General features: G+C 45.8%; 1 protein-coding gene across 4 annotated transcripts in view; it reads left to right on the top strand.

Moving 5' to 3' along the window:
- Nucleotides 1-18,063, top strand: part of SEMA6A (semaphorin 6A) — a 127,922-nt gene extending 109,859 nt beyond the window's left edge. For all 4 annotated transcript variants that reach the window (XM_045999131.1, XM_045999133.1, XM_045999132.1 and 1 more), the window contains one exon: nt 13,800-18,063. In XM_045999131.1, the coding sequence (XP_045855087.1) occupies nt 13,800-15,001 (1,202 nt within the window). In that variant the 3' untranslated portion in view covers nt 15,002-18,063. The remainder of the gene's footprint in view (nt 1-13,799) is intronic.
- The last annotated feature ends 3,535 nt before the right edge of the window (nt 18,064-21,598 follow it).

Raw genomic sequence — 21,598 nt, 5'->3', positions numbered from 1 at the left:
CTGGTGGGGAAGACTACCCGTGGGTGGGGCAGGAGCCCCACCTGCCCCTCCACAATCCACACCTGACTGGACCGGGTAGGAGTGGGCCTGCTCAGAGCACAGGAACACTCAGCAGACGGGGACTGACTACTGTTGTCCCAACAACCATTCTGAATTAGAGTACACTTTTTTCTGCTGTGTTAGAGGAAAGCAATCCTTCAAAGTTCATGAAAAGTATCTAAAGTTGCTACTGCTGCTGCTGATGAAAAATAAGATACAATTTTTGATATTTAGTCCATTAGTATTTTAATTTGCAAATTATCCTATACTGGCCCCATAAAGGTTTGGCACCATTTTTGTTACTCTCTGTTATTTTCATCTCCAAAGTACAGACAGGTCCAAAGAATATTTGTGGGAATCATTAGAAGCACATTATTTAGGGGTACCAGGGTAAAGTTACTAGATTATAGAATTCCTAGTTAAATTTGAATTTCGGATAAGTCATGAATACTTTTTAGGATAAGTATGTCCAACAGATCACTTGAGACATACTAGTATAACATTATTCCGCTTAAGTTGAAATTTAACTGGATGTTCTGCATACTTGCTACCTGGCAATCCTATGGGGAGAGGCTCCTAGTAATTTCTTCAGTGAGTACATAAAATCTAATGTCTAGATTACATCTACCCTTTAACTCTGAGAAAACCCTAGAATAACCCATATAAGAGGAATTAAAATTTTCATTCTGTGAAAAATATTATTAGAGAATTATCACTAAAAGTTATACATGCATTTGAAATGTGATAGAGTAATTCAACAGATAATTACTGAATGTAGGCTTTCAAATGCCACTTTTAAAAAATTTATTTGAGAGAGAGAGAGCATGGAGTGGTGGGAGGAGCAGAGGGATAGGGATAAGCAGACTCCCTGCTGAGCAATGAGTCCAAGGCCCCTTGATCTCACAACCCTGAGATCAGAAGAAGCTGAAACCACAAATCAGATGCTTAACTGACTGAGACACCCAGGCTCACCTCAAATGCCCTTTTTAAATTAGAAAGACTCAGAAAGCAAACTGTTCCTAAACAAGGGCATGGTTAAAACTATTGGTTCTTTCTAATTTTATTTAACCTCAGGTTTTTATCAACTGTTATGTAAACCTAATATGTTAAATTTTTTCTTCTTTAATTATACGGCTGCCCTTTTTTTCCATTTCTCATTTCCATGCCTTTGAAAGAGATCAACTAGAATCTAGAAAGCACCAGGAAATATGTCTAATAATGGCGACAAAAAACCCAGCTCAAAGCAAGACAAAAGGGCAACCTCACTTTCTTGGTTCATGCTTTCCACAAACATTTAGCCATAAACTGAGTATTACAGTGGCTACTGATCTGAATTCTACATTAAGTCTTCAAGTCAAGGAAATCAGTTTCTCAGGGGCTATGTGCAGGTGACCTCCTGGCTAGCCAGTGGGGCAGAGTGAAGTCCGAGTCAGAGAAGGAAAGAGGAACCAGTGGTGATCTGAGACAGTAGGAAGGGAGACACAGCTCAAATCCAAGCTGGGATCTGAGGGAAAGGCCTTGCAAAGTACTGAAGGATAACAAGGGGGAAGGCGGCCATTCCAAGCCAAATAAGCCACATGACTGGAACATGAAGCTAAGAAAGTACAGAGTGTAAGACAGAGTGTGCTGTGACTAGAGTGATGGACTATTTGGAGGGCCACAACTTGACCTGAGATTGAAATGGTAGTCTGGAGCCTTCAAAGCTACGCTAAGGGCTTTGGGCTGTAGCTGTGGGCAGTGGCGGATAGAAGGTGGACGGGTGGGAAAAGGGGATGAAGGAGCATGGGAGGGAAGGAAGGACAGAGATCAAGAGGATGACAGACATGTAACGAATGGATAGCTCAATATTAGGTTATGAGTTACACATATACAGCAAGTTGGGGAAACGGAACTTTACATCTGTTTTGGATCTAAAGTGTCTGTTTCTACACCTCACTGGCATTTCCCTGGTAGATACTCCTTGCCAAGCTACGAGCTCTATCCTAGGTAGAACTCCAAGCCAGCTCAACTCCCAATTTGTGCTTCTCTGTCTCTCTAGTTGAAACTCTGGGATGCATGGCACCGAGTTTTCATCCAGATATGACTCTGAGATTTGGGGAAGCTGAGAAAGAAACGCTGATATAATCCAGGGTTTACTAGATTAGTTATTTCCAAGCCACCTACCAAAGGCAGAGTTAAGCGGGACCATAAGCAGGTTGGGTGCCAGGAATTGGGACTCGGGATGTGCACGGCTCCCCTTGAGCCCGTGCTTGGGAGGAGGGGCCGGACGGAGCAGCCCACGTGGAAAGAGAGGACGTGCCCAGCAGTGCGGGCAGAGATGTAGATTTGATCTAATGAATTTCGTATCCTCCTGACAACTTCTGAATTTATCTAAGGTCTTGATGAGATTATTGTGGAAAGGTTAGATGGGGGGGAAAAAAAAGTTAAATGTCATTCGTATAAGAAGCTATTTCATCTCCCTGCCTGCATCTGTACACCAATATTTAAAGTTTCTTTTCAAGAGATACCAACTAAAATCTTTTTCTTCACCTAACATTCATTTTCTCAAAAAAAAAAAAAAAAAAGGCCTGAAATTATGATTATGCGGACTTGAATTTTTTCTTCTAAAATCACCAACTTACACCTTAGGGTATTTTACCAATCAATTCACATTCTAGAGATGCCTCTTACCTTTAATCTGTAGCCACTTTTCCAAGCCACATCATCCTTGACATGAATTCATTTTACCCCCCACCCTTTCCCCTCAATCTTTTTTTTTCCCCATTCTCTATCTTCTGCACAAAAACACACACAATGATAAAGTTTTTTGACAGCTTAATGGAACTTTCGAGGACTATAGGGACTAGGTTAGGCATAATCTTTTTTTTTTTTTTAAGATCTTATTTATTTATTTGACACAGAAAGATCATGAATAGGCAGAGGGGCAGGCAGAGAGACAGGGGGAAGCAGGCTCCCTGCTGAGCAGAGAGCCCAGCGGGGCTCCATCCCAGGACCCTGGGATCATGACCTGAGCCGAAGGCAGAGGCTTTAACCACTGAGCCACCCAGGTGCCCTAGGCATGATCTTATTAACTGAACATCTGGAGAAGTTAAAAATTAGCTCTTTAATTGGTTGGACGGCACAGTGTTCCTCTAAGATTTGTTTTGTTCTAACAATAAAACATCAAAGAGTCGATTTGTATTTTGGATCATGCATAATAATGGAAAAATAATATTAGCTTTATCTCAAAGCTTTCTGATAGCCTCACTTCCTTGAGTTTTTTTTGTTTGTTTGTTTTTTGCTTTGTTTTAAAGAAAGGGCTTGTTATAGGGTTCACTTTGCAAACCTTACTGTTTCATAAACAAAGTAGCCTAGGAAGGTCCAAAAAGTGGGAACTGGGAAATTTTCCTGAGGACAGCTTCTCTTTTCTTGACATTATACGTGAGCACAGGCTCGAAAGCTCCAAGTGTTGCTCAGAATACACAATTCACACCCTTACCAGAGACAGTGAGTGAGTGAGAACGGGAACGCTGTATTCACGTGTGGGTCCCAGGGAGAGACAGGCTGCAGGAATGAGAGTTCAAGTTCCATGAAGCATATGCGCCGAGCTGCAGGCCCGACAAGATCGCCCCAGACTGCATCACCTGTAAACCTCCCAGCACCTCCAGTCACAGAAAGGTTAACCAGTGAAAAGTTAACTAGCGAAAAGTAGGTGGCTATGCTCAAACATACCGAGTGCATGGTAGACAGGATCTTCATCGGTGTCAGAAAGCTAATTATGGCAGTGCGAGGGTTTGTCATCTTTAATTAATATTTCTTAAGCTCTCATAAGCCTACAGCCGAGAAACTGTCTTCATAAAGAGATTTAATTTTTAATGGGATAAGAGGAATTTCCTACTCTGATTACTTTTAAAATTTCCTTACTTTTTAAAAGGATGCTTTCTTGTTAAATATGTTTCTACAATTACACGTCTTCACTGAAGGCAGAGGCAGTCATGAATGGTACAGAAATAATGCAAAGTTCAGGACGGTCAGCACTGACAGTGCTTTATTAGGAGGGAAAATAGTGTCAAGAAATTTATAAAGCAGCAATCTGCATTATGCCTAACCTTTTGGACATATTAAAGCTTGTCGTTTCCAGTCCTACAGCCTCTGTTATTCATAAATAATGGATAACACTGGACACAATCATCTGACATTTGTTACGGCAATAAATATACCCTAAGTGCTGATGGGCCTTGCGCTGTGTGATTTAAAAGCACACAGCAGAAATTTAATGTAACTGAAGATGTCTTACATCTTAAGTCTATGGATTTGCAGAATCAGTTCGACTCAGCAGATCTGGAAGCACTAAGCTGTGTGCAGTGCGCTGTTGAGCTCGGCATCTTTATGATCAGAAAGCAGGACCTGGATTTGGGGAATGAGCTCCAGTCCCTCCTCTAATTCAGAAATATAAAAGAAACTTTAGGAGTTTCATAATTCTCTTGTCAGAGCATGCAGGAGGAGGAGGAAGGAGGCCCTGACCCACTGTCAAACGTTGCCTCACGGCTGTGCACTCACTACACTCAGTTTCTAGGTGACAAGATGTCATGCACAGGCCCCTTGAGGAGGCTGCCTAGTCAGAGTGAGCTCCCGGAGACGCTGCTGCTTCTGTCCCTGGGACCCAGTCCTGATGGGGCTGACCCAACCTAGAACCCACCTGGGCTCTGCAGGACCAGTCCCTCCTGGAGGGCCCCTGTGATGGAGAGGGGCACATCAGACATTCCCCTCCATGTCTGCATGCTGGGGCACATAAACCACAGGCGATTTTCCAACAGCTTGTGGCTCTAAGCAAACTGGGCTGATTCTGCTACAGCAGGGCCGCCGCACTTGAAGCCCTGAGTCAAGCTTCTGTCAGGTACCAAGGGAAAGTGTTAGGGATTTGTTTGTCTTTCCAATAAAATCACACTGATTTTGTATTCTTTGCCAGAAAATGTGAACTGCAGTAAAGAGCCGTCATACCCAAGGCCTGCTAAACACCCAGACTCTGAACACCAAGGAAGACTGCATTTATTTATTTATATTAGCCATCAGTCTGAATGTCTGGCTTGCCTCGGTGGTATCTGAGGCTGGACTTTTAAAGCTAAACATGCATTTTCTGGCCTATCATTCACGTCATGCCGGGCAGGGTTTCTCAAGTTTTAGTGAAAATAAAAATCACCTGGTGAGCTTGTTAAAACACCAATTTATGAACCTCAATTCCAAAGATTCTGATTCAGAAAAATCTGGGCAGGACCCAAGGATGTGTATTTCTAACAAGTTCCAGGTGATGCTGATGCTGAGCAGCAATGATTTTTTTTTTAATTTTTTAAGGATTTTATTTATTTATTTATTTGAGAGACAGTGCACATGTGAGAGAGAGAGAGAGAGCGTGCAAGCGTGCACAAGCCAGGGCAAAGGGTGCACAAGCCGGGGCAAAGGGACCAGCAGACTCCCTGCTAGCAGGGAGCCCAAGGGGTTCAGGACCAGGACCCCCTGGGGTCATGCCCTGAACCAAAGGTAGACAGATGCCTCACTGCCAGAGCCATCCAGGCGCCCCAAGCAGCAATGATTTAAGACACTTCGCAAGTGGCTGTGGGTTATCTTAATGAAGGTCATTCTCTAAGATTTTATGTTTAAATCTTTACTTTTCTACTCTTGGCTGACACAGTCAAACCCTAGCAAAGTGCCGGGTTAAAAAAGCCTATCTTGGACCCTGTACAAGGCAAGTAACTTGTCAGAAATTCCAGAAATACTTTTAACACATTTTTTTAAAGATTTTATTCATGACAGACAGAGGGAGAGAGACAGCCAGGCAGAAGAAGCAGGCTCCCAGCAGAGCAGGGAGCCCACTGAAGGGCTCAATCCCAGAAACCTGGGATCATGACCTGAGCAGAAGGCAGACACTTAACGACTGAGTCACCAGGCACCCCTTCAATTACATTAACTGGGCCTTAACAAATGTCCTCCACGATGCCAAATGCTTTACATGCATTCATTTATTTAACCTCTTAATCCTTCCAACAACATTCGTCTCATAATCAATACTGATGCTCAGAGAAACTGAGTGACTTGCCCAAGGTCACAAAACTAGTTAGTTATAAAGCCAAGACACAAACCCAGGTCTGTATGACTTCTAGGTTTAGGTTCTTCACCAGTTAACACCCAGCCTCATCTATAATCCAGGTCTCAAGAACTGTATTTCTGTGGCAGCTTTAGTATTCAAACAGACCTGTTTCCTCATATTTATCTTTGCTTTGTAGAGAAAAAAAAATCTAAGCACTGCAAATGATTCAAAGAATCACCTGAATTTCAAATATTAGTGAAATTTTAGTGGGAGATCCTCTTCCCCATTTTGTAGCTTTTATGCCTTGTGAGAGAGCAAAGCAAGACGATGGGAGTAGGAAGTTGGAGAACAGAAATGCTTTGAGTTTCTCTGGTTTGAGAAATTGCTTAGATGTTGGGTTTCCAGTCTTATTAGGAAGAGAACCTCACAAAGAAGGAAAGTAACCACATAAATTGCACTAAAACTTTGCCCATGTGAAATAATCATTATCTTCACAAAGACAGTGACAGTTCTAACACATGCAACCACAGACCAACACTTCAGGGCTTGGCTTTTAAAAACCATCTTATCATGAGGCCCAATCAAGACCACAATCCATGCTAGGGTGTAGCCCTCCACGGGCAGTGCCAAGTGTGAGACCTCAGAGACCTGAGGGCTCCCACTGGCACAAGGAGAAATTAAGCTGTTTCTCCTCTAAAAAATGTGAAATAGAACAAATTTCACACTCATTCTCCCTTTTCGACCTGCAATGGCATCCCAACAACAATAAAAAAAAAAAAAAAGCATCAATTTCATAGGTGACAATACTGGAAGTGGCTTCATCCACAGGCAACCACAGTAAGCACTATTTCACTATGTGAGCTTTAAAACAGCTTCTGAACTGAGGATAGTTAATACAGCCAGGAAGTTGCCTCTACTTTGGTCAGTGGTTAACTTGATACCCTTGAGGACCATGACTCCTCCCAGCACCTAATCTTCAGGATGGTGGGGGGCAGGAAAAGGAAAGTCTGAGTTATAAACTCTGAGCCCACTTCCATGGCTGCCGGCTTTTCAGTTTATTCTTAAACCATCTGGTTCACGTTATGCCCTGAGACAAGAAGAGGGCTCCTTCCTGCCAAGATAACCACAGAGAGTTCCCATTGCATTTTCACTACGGTCATCTCTACCGGCGGGGTGTGGCTTTGAGGATAAATTGTCTCCAGTTAGGAGGTTTTTTCCCCCCGTTTTGTTTTCTTCTCTCCTTACTAGGGATTACAGCTGGCCCTCTGTGGTTAGCATCCATGATGCCTGGCCCGCGATTAGGTCATTCATTCATACTGCCTTGCAGGACTGGGAGCCTGGCATTTTGCTCCAATAAGATTTTCAAACAAGAAAAATTGGGTTGTTAGATTCCATTCACCCAAGTTGTTATGAGGATTTCAAGGAAACTGCAGGCTTGTCTTACTCTAAAGGAAAATCAAGAGTTTATTTTTAGGGGATCCTACTCCAGGGCTTTTCTTGGTGTTTTGCCATCTTTGTTAGCTCTCAGGCCCAACACGAAACCCGCTCTGGCTTGGCCCTGAAGGAAATGTCCATCCTCCTTTTTGCCTTTGCATATTTCTCTAAAGGACACAGAGAGGCTTTGTTGTCTTTGTGGTCACCGGGTCCGGTCTACACAGATGCCTATTAATCACTTCACTATGGAGACAGACACATCCATCATATCACAGCAGCTCCCAAACAGGCAGTCCAGTGAGCAGGGGTGAGAGGGGAAAGTGCGCACTTAACCATTTCATAGCCCGGCTGCCGGGGGCTCCTGTACTGAGCAAGATAACGGGGTGGCCATGGGGAGGGCTCTTCCTTGGCACGTGGCTTAACAGGTGCAGTTGATTTTATGTGTTTGCATTTGTCTCGTTTCATGCTTTGACAGGACAGCCCTCTCCCAGCTATTTCTGTTAGGATGCAGGGGATAAGTGTAGGTGAAAAAAAAGCTTTCATTTTTAAAACAGTGAAAATAAATTTAGGTGGACTAGCTGCGCTCCTGATGCAAAGGTACTGACTCTCTGAAGCTGGATCCAAGGGTGGAGCCAACATCAGGCAGAATAAGCTGAAAGTCAGCTTTCTCAGGCAAAACAACCCTTAAAATTGCAGGTAAATTAGCCAAGAACTTTCCTTCCAAAATGCACGTGTCTTCTAAATCTCTTTTTCAGTCATTCAAGGCTTTCTTCTCTAATGGTCTTTAGCTCTTGTTCTTACTTTTCCTCTGCAAGTCCTCCTGCATTCATTCACTATTTAGCAAATATTTACTGTGCACCTGCATCCCTGGGCACTGAGGGGTGAATCTCCCTCCTAAAACAATCTAGGTGAGAAAAACAAACATAAAGTAACATAGAAGAGTGGTGACTTTAAGAAAGAAGTGCAGATCGCCAGGGCACTCGCAGAAGAGCTAACCTGGTTGGAGTAAGTTAGAAAAGATTTCCTCATTTAAGCTGAGGCCTTAAGGACGAGGTCAGAAAAATGAGGGGTGAGCAGGGATATTCCAGGCACAGGGAGCAGCCTGTGTAAATGCCCAGAAGCAAGGGAGAGTTCAGCCAAGTAGCTCGTGCCTAGAGCATGAGAGACTAGACGGGAGTTAGGCCGTTCACCACAAGGAACACAGCTTCCACTTTTCTTCCCTCCATATACTAGCTCTTACTGTTCTGCTTCAGCGGACATCCTACCCTGAGCTAGAAGCAATGCATCTCACGGCGCTTCCCCACTCTGAAAGCAGTTCATGCGTTAGCACAGGCCTTCTCCCCTAGTGGATGGCAGGGTTTGTGCCTTCTTCACTTTGTCTCCAACACCTGGCACAGGTGTTGGTCTGTGCTCAGGAAATGTTTGCTGAAGGCACGCACAAAGATGGGAGCTGAACCCTTGTTATGCCATGACAATGAGAGGAAAGGAATCAAGAACATCCCAGTTCAACCCTGAGTTAGGAGACCTTTTCTGGGACATGCCGTCCTGGAGCCTGTCACTAGGCTTCCCATGCAGACCAGACAATCGCAGACAATCCCACAGCAGGACAATGACTGTTTTCTAAATAAAGAATCCGATGTTTGAAATCTCAAAATGCCTTCACATGATCATCAGAGGAAAATTCACAACTGTGTTGGACTTCCTCTTTATGCTTTGTAACTGTTCTTATTTTAATTACATTTTGTGGGGCCTGGAGGGTGGGGTTTTTCACAACCTTTTCATTGCTTCAGCCTCTACAGAGTGGCCCATTGTCCCTCTGAGACCTCCCTCTAGCATCCCTCCGGCATCTGAAAACTCTGTCACCTCAGGGGGAGGAAAAAAATGAAGATTCTCTTTCTCAGTTCTGCCAATTTAAGGCATGATTTCAGAGAAATCTCTAAGCCATTGTGTGCCTTGCTTCCTGCAATAGGAAGGTGGAAAGAATAACCATTTAGCACCTCATGACTGGTGAGAAATAGCTGGTGGTTAATGAATCAATGCGAAGGATGTTTCAGATACTGTTTTCATTATAATGCTCCATTTTCAACTGCAGAGAGCTGAAGGCCCAGGGGTTGGTAAAGGAAGGCACTTCAGAGCTCCAGGATAGAGACGCCAGGTCTTACTGGTCTCCCTGGGAGGTGGGGGGCAGGGGAGATACCTGGAGAGGGACCTTCCCCCCTACAAAAGCCCCTCCACCTGCCAGAGTTTCCATGCAGCATGTGAAGCACTGATGACGTTCAACCAGCTCCCTTGGCAAAGCTGTATTTATTTCAAATTATTCAATTACTCAACTCAACCAGACGAGCCACTTACAAGTAACCCATCTACCCTCATCGTCTCTTTTGGAATTATCTCAGAATGAGTTTCTCATTTTTGAAATAGTTTATATTATTATTTGAACTTATACTGAGCACCTTTATAGATTTCTTTTGTCTAATGGATTTTGTATGACGATATTCTGTTCTGTGAATGGAGATATAATTTGGTTCTGCAAATTCAGAAGGTTATGGTCACTGCAAAAATGCCCCACCAAGTTTACAGACCCATTTGAAAGTGTCTGTTCAATGTATTGCAAAACCATTTATCCAATAATCATTTATTAAGTGTCCAACTAAGGAGCCCTGGTGACAGTGAGGGTTAGAAATGCATTTAAAAAAAAAAAAAAAAAAAAAGGCCCCACCCTCAAGGGGCCAGATGCAGGATTATTACTCCAGTAGGCGTCTAACTAGAATTACTGCATTTTGCTCAACATTTCCTGCTTTTGTTGTTTTACTTATTTCAAAATGCAAGACCTATGGGCAGTCCTGAGACAGAGGTACGTGTTCCCTTATGTTGCCTCAACATAATCCCTTTGGCAACATTTGGACGGCACAAGGTTTGGTGCTGAGAAGAACAGCACTCTCCCTGGGGAGACCCATAGCAAATGCAACCAAATGGAGAGGTTGTAGCTGTTAACTCTTAAGCCCTCCATGAGCTGCTGGCCCACCAGGTCTCATTTGTGGCTTCTATCGACCTACAGATCTGTCCAGCAAACTACAGCATTTAAGTTCTTTCTTATTCGTTATTTCATTTGATTCTTAACCCAGTAAGGCATTAAGTGTATTAACCCCACAACACAAATGAAAAAAACTGAGGCCCAGAGATGCTAAAAGGTCACCCAGCAGTACATGGGCACCAAAGACCCCAAGCCCGCAGAGATCTCTGGTGTTGCTTGTACCATCACCCACCCCCCACGTCTCTGACAAGACCACTATGTTCAATCCTTCACAGTGGCCAATGTCACAAAGCTTATTTAATCATTTCTATGAATGCCCCTTTGCTCTTTTCCCAGTTTAAGCAGAAAGTTTTAAGTTTGGAAGGCATTTTCCAAAAATGACTTAAAACTTATCTTCCTGACTTGTGCTTTCAACTTAATCTCTCATCTGTTTCTAACTCTGTACATGGGATTTCTGAATTTGCACAAGCAAATGAGGGAAGGCCACCTGCTTTGGGGTAGATATCCCAAAAGTGAAGAGATGCAGGCTTTTAAGGGCACTATTTACATAACAAAATGAGATGGGGTGGGGGGACTGTTTGAGACACCATTTTTCTCAAAGGTCATATCCTACTTGATTTGTTAACAGCCAAAAACCTGAACTCAAATGTCATCCCCTAAAAACATTTGACCCAGTGAAAGAGCAAGTGGTTTCCATGAGATTAAGATAGTCAAGGACCTTCAGACGGGAAAGAACAATAGCTTTAAGTAAAAAAAGCCATGAATAAACTTGAAATTTTTGCAGCTTTCCCAATTAAAAAATGAATGAGACAAATGAACTACTTGAGCCTTCAACTACTTGAGCCTTCTTCTTCCCCTATTCCTCTTAAGCTGAGAGGTGAATTTAAATCATAAAATACCACAGCCAATTGTAGATACCTGTTATTCTAAGGACGCATTTATTGGAAAGACACAGCCCCCATGAAGGTGATTGCCAGGAGGGGATCCCTGAAATGCCCAGTGCCATGAAAAACCTACCTAGTACCCCCCACACCCACATCAGTGGAATCTAATCTAAGATTAGATTAGATTAAATCTAATCTAGATTTAATTCCAGAGTGGTTAGATTCCAGAGATCTCCAAGTCAATGACGTAAATTAAACCCATTTATTCACAGGTGTACATTTTTGTGCCATTGTACATAGGTGGTTAAAAATGATCTTCAATAGAACCCCAAACAATCAAAACGGAAAGAAAATCAGTTGCTATTTTAGTATTAAAACAAGGAAATGCAAAGTTAAGGAAGAAATTTTCATTAGCACAGTTTCTTGGTGACTAGGTATTTAAACATATTTGAAAGCAAGACACCTCACAGTTTGGGGAGCTCCAGGTTATAAAAGGTGTGAGTTATAGCCTAATTTACTGCTGTTTTTTTGCTTCTCCACTTCTACCCCTTGAAAGTTCACGAAGATAAATCTGGAAATATTTAAGAAGTGTCACATTTGGAAATTATTCAGGGTCTTGCCATCTTACACACTCTTTCCCCCAGAGGGTGAATCCCCTGCCCTGCTCTTCATTACCAAGGGCAATTGTTTAATCACAGAATCTTTGTTTCTCAAGAGATGTTTGCTGCTTCTATTTATTCCCCCTGAAGTCGCAATCCTTTGTCATAGGACAATCATTTCCACAGCAACCAACTGTGATGTCACAAGAGAGGGGAGGAGGAATGTTTAGAAAGAAAAGAGAAAGAGAATGTTCTCTTCCACAGGCAAAGGTACCTGAGATTTAAAACCATTGCTTCCCTAATCATAATATTTTAGCAGAAAGACCCTATGACAAAGCTGCATTTCTTCAAGGTCTCAGCTGTGACATAGGAAGCATTTCAGCAGAAGTTGAAGGGCTGCGAATTGTGGGTTTAGGAAGGGGTAGAGGTTTTTATTTCATTTCATTCTAATTCTGTGCCAGTGATATCTGCCAGTAAAATACATTAAACCTATTCCAGAAAGAGTTGATTTAGCAGATGAAAAATGTGTCTCCTGAGACCAGAGAAGGTACATTTTCTGTCTTACTATCATTTCCATAATAGGAACAATGTTTACATTTCCTCAGCCCATGCAGTGCCTCTAATGTATTCATGTTCTTCCACTCTTCAGAGGCAGGAATTGAGGTATTTGAGATTTTATTTTTTAGCTACCGCATCAAGCACTTAAGATCTGACAATTGTGATGTGTATTCTCACTTGGTATTAAAAAATAAAAGCCTCAGTGTTTGCATTTGATTATAGTCTCTCAGCTTGGTGGCTGATTAAGCAGGAACAGGGAAGGCAACTTTCTTCAGAGAAACACTGCCTCTGGGTTAATGTAGTGTAAGATTATTGACGGGTGTAGTCACATAATTTTTATTAAATTGAAGAGATTAGCTCTGCTGAAGAATCTCACCGTGACAGCAAATTCTAGCCGTAATAATGAGACCTGACACTTCTCAAACCCACTCCAAGGCCCCAAATGGTCTTTCTTTTTTTCTAAATATTCTTTCAGTTCAAGTAAGGGAAGAGCTTCATTCAAATATTCAGCATATTTACCTGAAATTGAGCGTGCATGGGTTTTTGGTTTTTTGAAGGATGATACAAAATCAGCATAAACATTTATAATGTGAGCTTTAGCTATTTTTTTTTACCATAAATGACACACAAAGTCTTTCTTCCAGTTGCCTGAAATGCACACATAGCTTTTTCTCCAGATAGAGACTATGGTGCCCACAAAGAGGTCAGCACAGAAGACCCTGGAACCCTGCAGCTTGGGCCATTTGTTCATTTAACAGGCATAAAATTGTTGCCTCTTCCCCACCCACCACCCAGACTCAAAGTATCTCCCTTATCCCAATTTCCTGAGGGGAAGACTGGGAAAAGATTGGGGTGGGGGGCAAATTTTATAAATGAAAACTGTCCTATTCCACAGACTGAAGCAAGTAGAAAGAGCATATGCTTGAGAGAGGGGGTAGGAAAAAAGGCACTTTTTCAGAACACAAAGAAGGCAACAAATGAAGTCTATTTACATATGTCACGGGGAGGGGAGGCGACTTGGAGAGGATTAATTAGTTAATGTCTGGCAAGCTGCGCCCCAAGACAAGTTAGGCAGAGGTGCTATTGTCACTTATTACTGTTATTAATTAACGGGGTGAACGCCAAACGAAAATAAAGCCCCGCGGCGTGCTTTCACTTCTTAACACCCAATACGATGTCTATTGCAGGAGTGATTCGGGAAAGTTACCTCAAAGGCAATGACCAGCTCGTCCCTGTCACCCTCTTGGCCATTGCGGTCATTCTGGCTTTTGTCATGGGGGCCGTCTTCTCCGGCATCATCGTCTATTGCGTCTGCGACCACAGGCGCAAGGACGTGTCCGCCGTGCAGCGTAAGGAGAAGGAGCTCACCCACTCGCGCCGCGGCTCCATGAGCAGCGTCACCAAGCTCAGCGGCCTCTTTGGGGACACCCAGTCCAAAGACCCGAAGCCGGAGGCCATCCTCACGCCACTCATGCACAACGGCAAGCTCGCCACGCCCGGCAACACGGCCAAGATGCTCATCAAGGCTGATCAGCACCACTTAGACCTGGCGGCCCTGCCCACCCCGGAGTCCACCCCGACGCTGCAGCAGAAGCGGAAGCCCAGCCGCGGCAGCCGCGAGTGGGAGAGGAACCAGAACCTCATCAACGCCTGCACCAAGGACATGCCCCCCATGGGCTCCCCTGTGATCCCCACGGACCTGCCCCTGCGGGCCTCCCCCAGCCACATCCCCAGCGTGGTGGTCCTGCCCATCACACAGCAGGGCTACCAGCACGAGTACGTGGACCAGCCCAAAATGAGCGAGGTGGCCCAGATGGCGCTGGAGGACCAGGCCGCCACCCTGGAATATAAGACCATCAAGGAGCATCTCAGCAGCAAGAGCCCCAACCACGGGGTGAACCTGGTGGAGAACCTGGACAGCCTGCCCCCCAAAGTCCCCCAGCGGGAGGCCTCCCTGGGCCCTCCGGGAGCCTCCCTGTCTCAGAACGGCCTGAGCAAGCGGCTGGAAATGCACCACTCCTCCTCCTACGGCCTTGACTATAAGAGGAGCTACCCCACCACGAACTCACTCACGAGAAGCCACCAGGCCACCACTCTCAAAAGAAACAATACTAACTGCTCCAATTCCTCCCACCTGTCCAGAAACCAGAGCTTTGGCCGGGGAGACAACCCGCCCCCTGCCCCGCAGAGGGTGGACTCGATCCAGGTGCACGGCGCACAGCCCTCCGGCCAGGCCGTGACTGTTTCGCGGCAGCCCAGCCTCAACGCCTACAACTCGCTGACGAGGTCGGGGCTGAAGCGCACCCCCTCGCTAAAGCCGGACGTGCCCCCCAAACCCTCCTTCGCCCCTCTTTCCACATCCATGAAGCCCAATGACGCGTGTACATAATCCCAGGGGGAGGGGTCAGGTGTCGAACCAGCAGGAACGGCCAGGCGCGCGCCCAGCTCGGCGAGGCCCTCCACTGCCTGAGTACCCACCAGACCAAGATGGCCGCGGCGGCGCGGAGGACGCTGGGTCCCCCGCTCGGGGGCGCAGGGGGACTCTGGAAAATTGGGCCACGTGGTGGGGTGAAGGTTTGCGACGCGGGACTCACCTCCATTCTCTGACTTCACCGTCCCCTCGCGCCGTGCAGCAGGTCGGACTCACGAGAGACTTGAATTCTCATCACAAACATGAGCCAAAAGCACATACCCTCCCCGCCCCAACCTTCACATGCATGCGCGCGCGCCCGCGCACGCGCACCCGCCCACACCCGCACCCACGCCCCATACCCACACCCACACCGTGCGCACCTGCAGGGGAACAATGACTGCAACCTGTTGTCCAGGACTGCACGGGGCGCTGCCCACCAGGGCTGGCGTTCCACTGGCAAAACACAAAACACATTTTTAAAAATCATGAAAATTAAAAAGACAAAAAAAATAAAAAATAAAGAATTCCTTGATAATTCTAACTCAGACTTTAACAATGGCAGAAGTTTACTATGCGCAGATACTGTGAAATGCCCACCAGTGTTACAGCTTTCTGTTATTAGCAGATGAATGCCATGTTGGGCAACTATGTCATAGATTTCTGCTCCTCTCTTTTAATGAAATAACGTGACCGTTAACGCAAGTAACTCTTTATTTATTGTTCACCCTTTTTTTCCTTAAGGAAAGGACTCTTCCACATACCATCCTATGAACAGCGCTTCAGAAAGGCCCCTTGAAAGTTCAAACTATTTAACGGGAAATCCATTAACTGGAATAATTGAGTTTATTTTTACAATAAATTCACTGAGTAAATAAGTTGGAGCTGCAATTCTGAGCTTTCTGTTTGGACTGTCTGATCTCTAGCTAAAGGAAAAAGTTGAGAAGGGAATATTTATTTAAATCAACCCATTAATTTGCTGGTCAGGTCTCTGGCCTATAACATGCAAAAAAAAAATTAATTAGTTTAAAAGTCCTTCCAGATCCTAACTTCTAAAGCAACCGGGAGAGGAACTTTTAGAATGACACGTCCAACGTCCCGTTGCTGCCAACATGGCTTTGTCAGTGGTTCTTACTTTCTGTGAAGGCACCAGCTTGTGATACCCATCTCATTTCACCTTGCATGTGAGACAGCAAACAAAATCCACTAAAGGCGTGAACTAATTAATATGCTGGCTGCTACCTTGCATAAATTAATGGTTTGCTCACACGGGTTTTTCGTGGGGTTACATCTGTGAATAGCCTCTTTTCCACATGTAAATTTGTGCCTTACACCCTGAGTTGTGTACACTTGTAAACTGTCGTTATGATAAACTTTCCCCCCGCCTTTTGAAATAAATGCAGATATTTATTTGACCCTCCCTCCCCCCACCCCCACTCCAGCCCTCCGGAAAGATTAGCATCTAGCAGATGGAAGAAGAATGCAGTGGTGGTGGTTAGAAGCCTGCCCCCTGGGAAAGCTAGGCGGCAGCACACCCTCCAATTCACACTTCCTTCTAGTGCCAACTCCAACCACCCTCTGGCCGTGCTATCGAGCATGGACACCAGTGTGGTGGGTGACAATACCCTGTATCCCCCCAGAGCTCCCTGCTTCCCCGGTATTCTCAGATCATTTCAACACAGTGATATCCTCATTGACCAGCAGAGAAGGGACTAACGTCCCAGCCCTCATTTCTGCTGGGTCCACTGGCTGGAGAACATGCCGGGTGCGCAGTTGCCGGGCACCTGGGAAGTGTCTCCAAGCCGTGGGCTCAGCACACAAAGAAATGACATGGAAGTAGATGCAGGCAGGCTGGTCCGTGGTGTGATGGATCAGTAACTCCAAGTACAAAGCCAACGGCAATGGATGCTGCGAAAACATTGACTGGGGCAGAGGATTTTTAAAATTTTTTAACAAACTTCTTCATCCATTTGGTGTTATTGTTTGTACAGGGGCGGGGTGGGGGTTGTGTTTGCCCCCCTTGGTTTTCATTAGCTCGAGGACACAGAGAGGACCATTGTTTACTCTATCACGAACAAAAGAACTGTCAACAGAGTGTAAACAGTGAGCATTGTTTGGGGTTGTTGTGTTTTTAAACAGTTAAACAGTATATTTGGTGGCCTCTTTGTCTCTTTTTATTTCCAGTTTGATCTTCTGGGTTTGGTCTTGTCTTTAAAAAGAAAAAAAATCTTTTAAAGAAAGACGATTGGGGACAATTTTGAGTTGGCTGGTGCAAAAGTGGTACCTCTGTAATCAGAGTGAGACTAGGTGTGTCTCGAGGACTCCTGCATTAGCTTCGCATTCCTGCAAACCTCCCTCACGGCTTTGCTGTCCTTTGGGGTAGGTTTCTGTTGTTTTGTGTGGTTATGTTTCTCTTCTCTTTTGTTAGCGGAATCAATGTTCACATCCCCTGAACTCTGTACCCCTGAAACCACGAAGAAGTCTTTTCTAGAAACAGATCATCGTTTTTTCCCTTCTCCCCGAAGCTTGTCCCCCAAGAGTATTGACCAGGCAGCGCCCACTCTATTGTCCCCACGGGTGGGCCTCATTGCCTGCTGTGTTACGGAGACCTGTGTCAAAACTTTCATCCTCCCTCCCTACCTCCCAACAACTTATCACTTGTGGTGTTCTCCCTAAAATGCCCATATGTATTGAGCTGGTCTTTTGCATTTAAGTATCTTTTTCCCTTTTCTTTTTTTTTTCCCCCACTGCGTGTGGGGGGAGGGTCCATAAACCTGAGTGTGCCTTTGCTTTCCACCCTTGCTAGACACTGGTAGATGCAACAAACTCAAGATTTCTATTTGTTGTAAAGTTGTAAAAAATATTGTGATGTCACCAACTTTCCTTCCATCTCCACATCCCGTAACATCTGATTCATGACTTAATGTATGTTGTAAAACAGAAAAATAAGAAAAGAAAAAAAAAGGGAAAAAAAGACAAAAAAAAGCAAGGAAAAGGCTCTTTATTACTTAAAAGTAATAAAACAAGACTGTTCTACATTACCCTTTGTGTCCTGAATGCTTTTATTTATCTCTTAGTTTTTTTCCTTTTTGAATCCCACCCTCCTGGGGTTGGATTCTACTTTCCCCATCTCTGTCTGGTTTCCAGAGCATAAACAACAATGGGGTCAGTTCTCAGCCCCTACCCAGCCCTCAACCCCCAACCCAAATTATGATGTGTTTTCTCTCCTTGTACCCCAGCCTGGAGCTGGGTTGTAGCAGAAGCCACCGGTAATTAAAAGGCAGGGCACGCACTGACTCCCTCCATTCATTTTACGCCTTTTCTTTTTATGGGCTTGTTCATCATCAAACATTTATGGCAGGTTTGATAGTTTAAGAGATCAAGGCTAGGATTTTAGTATGTAGGGTCCACGAAAAATAGATCCTTGCCCAGATGAGACTTAAGCCTTTTTACATATTAATAAGCGGGAGGGTGCTGGATTTCACCCCTTGTTAGCATTTCTCGCTCGTCAACCAGAAGACTGGGGTGGAGGCATATTGGGATGTAACCCTGTTATTTTGCGCACTAGCATTGCAAAATGCCAAGATAAGGTTTTTCCCTCTGGAGTAATTTTAAAACCGTTATTTAAATAAGCCCTCAGCTTCAGTATTTTACTTTTGACCCTCTGAAGTCATTTTTTTTTTCAGTGTTTTAAGTCAGCTTGTATGTGGGAAGCTACAGGTGGGGCCTCGCTTCCCCCCGATAGTGATGCAGTTACCTCTGGGTATTTCCGGCTCCATTTCGGGAATCCCACCCAGAGGGCCAGGCGTGTCAGGCACGAAGCTGTCTAGAATACCGTTCCTGGCTCCTCACTTCTAAGGAGACATGGGCAGGCTCTCTGAAACTGCCACCAGGACATAGGAACAAAGTGCTGAGAGAGTGGCCCAGAGGCTGAGGAGCACTAGACTACGTTTGAGCTGATTCTTTTGTTGTTGTTGTTAAGCTTGATTTATTTGTGAGTGACAGAGCATGTGAGTGGAGGGAGGGGCAGAGGGAGAAAGAGAGAATCTCAAGCAGACGCCACGCTGGTGTGGAGCCCGACTTGGGGCTCAATTGCAGGACCCTGAGATCATGACCTGAGCCCAAACCAAGAGCCAGACCCTCAACCGACTGAGCCACCCAGGCGCCCCTGGGGTGGTTCTTTAGGGAATGAGCTCTCTGGACAGTTAACCAGGAGCAAGGGATGACGTGTACAAAGTGGCCAGGTACGCTGCCATTGAGAGACAAAAGGTTTATCAGGCCTGGAGCAGGGTCTATGAGAGAAGCTGCTGGAAGCAAGGCTGGGAAAGGGGAGACCAGGAAAGGCCTGGTTACCGTGTGCTGGGAATCGAGCGGAATGGGCAGCAGAGAGCCTCTGGAGTAGACGAGGCAGAAGCCACATGTGTCTGTGCTTTTTTTTTTTTAAGATTTTATATATTTGTTTGACACAGAGAGAAAGAGATCACAAGTAGGCAGAGTGGCAGGCAGAGAGAGAGGGGAAAGCAGGCTCCCTGCTGAGCAGAGAGCCTGAGGCTGGGCTGGATCCCAGGACCCTGAGACCATGACCTGAGCCGCAGGCAGTAGCTTAACCCGCTGAGCCACCCAGGTACCCCGTGTCTGTGCTTTAGAAAGCTACCGGGCAGCAATGTGGAAAACGGACTGGTCCCGAGAAAGGCCGTGCTGCGGGGCAACGTGCCCAAGGGCGCACCGAGTAGGTGGGAACACCACGAGCAATAACTCCTCGCCTGATTTCAGGTTCTTTAGGAAACGGGACCGTCCCCCCAATCTGCCAAACCAAAGACCTTCCTTCCCCTCGTGTGACCCATGGGTTTGCCCTGCCCGGCTCCAGCCAAATATAAAACTGAAAGAATGACCGACAGTTCCTCTGATTTTATTTTTTTTTTAATGGGGAAGCTGAGACCCAGGGAATGAAAGGATTTGCGGTGATCCCAGAGCTGGTGGGAGAGCAGCTCTTCCAAGAACAGATGCATTGTCTCATACCCGCAATCATTTATAACATTAGAGCAAGACTGGCTAGGAAGACCTCAACACAGCCCCCACACGCACTGCCCAATGCCTCCCCCAACCCTTCTCTTAGAACACGCCTCCCCCTTCCAGGTGGGGGAAGGCCTTCTTGGGGGCTGAGTCAAGGGGGCGGGCTGGAGCTAGAATCAGACCGGTTGGAAGCCATCCCTGCATTGCAACTGGATACCCGCTATGGTGGCTCTCGCCGCAGTCAGCTTTGTTCCGGTCTGGTGAAGGGGTGACAAGAACTGAACAGGTGCAGCCGGCATTCTTGCTGGGACCCCTGGGATGTCCTCGCTCAGACTCAAGAAGTGCCTCAGATAACCCAGCTCTCTCATTGTTGTTTGCTGGTGGCAGGGTGAGCGGTTTCTGCAGAGGGCTTTTAGACCGCAGGCCCTAAGGGGTGGCTGTCCCAATAAAGCCAACGGGCTAGGCAGCCGGGGGGGGCCCACAGCTGGCGTCTGAGACCGCCAGCTTTCCTTAAGTGCCGTGTCAAGGAAACCCAAACAGGTCTTGTAGTTCAGCCTTATAAGTTGGCAGGAGCCACACAAAGCGTGACCCCAGAACCCCAGTGCCCACGTTTGAATTGCCCGAACAAAAGCTCTTTCAAAAAAAGTCATTCGGGAAGTTGAGCGTAGAAGTATCCAGAAGGCAACTACAAAGTCAGGCACTGGCATGTTTCTGCTCGAGGGAAAGGGGCGAGGGGAATTTAAAAGAACGCCTCCATAACAAAATAACATGATTAAGGGCATAATCCTCGTCTTGGCTGAGCACGGTGACAGCTGGGTTCATGCACTCGGTAACCCTTAGAAACCCCCATCTCATGCTTGTCTTAACCCCGGGTGGTGACGTATCTCTTGCACAGAACCGGGAAGGAAGGGCTCCCATTTATTGATCGGGACTGCCAGACAGATGGGGATCTTCAATATTCCATTTAGAGTATTGTGTCTCCTTAACTCTAACCCCCCGGGGATGCCTGGGGGCGGGGGGGCGGGTGACCTCCACAGAGGGCTGGGCTGCACTGATGTGCATTAAATGTGCCTGGGCAGGAAAATGTGCAGATGTCCCTCTAGCAAATGGAAATGAAATCCGAGCAAATCAAGAGAGGCAGCTGAGTCGTGGGGAGTTCCCCATCCCCCTCTGCAAACACGTCCACGCAGACATGTGCCCACAAATGCTTATCACAAGGCTTTCTGCTCTTGGGTCTAATACCCAAAACGTCCCAGTGGTCAGAGCCCGTGTTTGTGGAAGGGGGACCCTTTGGAAGTTCTTTTGCCCCTTTTCCTGGTAAAATGTGGGTTCTGCCTGAGCGCGTTCTGGTAAAAAATAAACTGTCATCAACAACAGCCTCAGGGACAGAAGCAGAGGTGCCTGGACACAGGCCCCTTCCAGCTCCCCTGACAATGAACTCAGGTGGCCAGCGACTTTCTCATTCTTCTCATCACTTTCACATAGATGAGTCTCTTGAGAATCATTAACATACCCAGAGCAAGTCATTGGTCCTGTTAATGGGCCGCAATAATGGTCCAAATA

Source organism: Meles meles, chromosome 3 (genome assembly GCF_922984935.1).
Source record: "Meles meles chromosome 3, mMelMel3.1 paternal haplotype, whole genome shotgun sequence".
Taxonomy (NCBI): Eukaryota; Metazoa; Chordata; class Mammalia; order Carnivora; family Mustelidae; genus Meles; species Meles meles.
The sequence above is the reverse complement of the archived record's forward strand: the minus strand, read 5'-3'. Positions and strand labels throughout refer to the sequence as shown.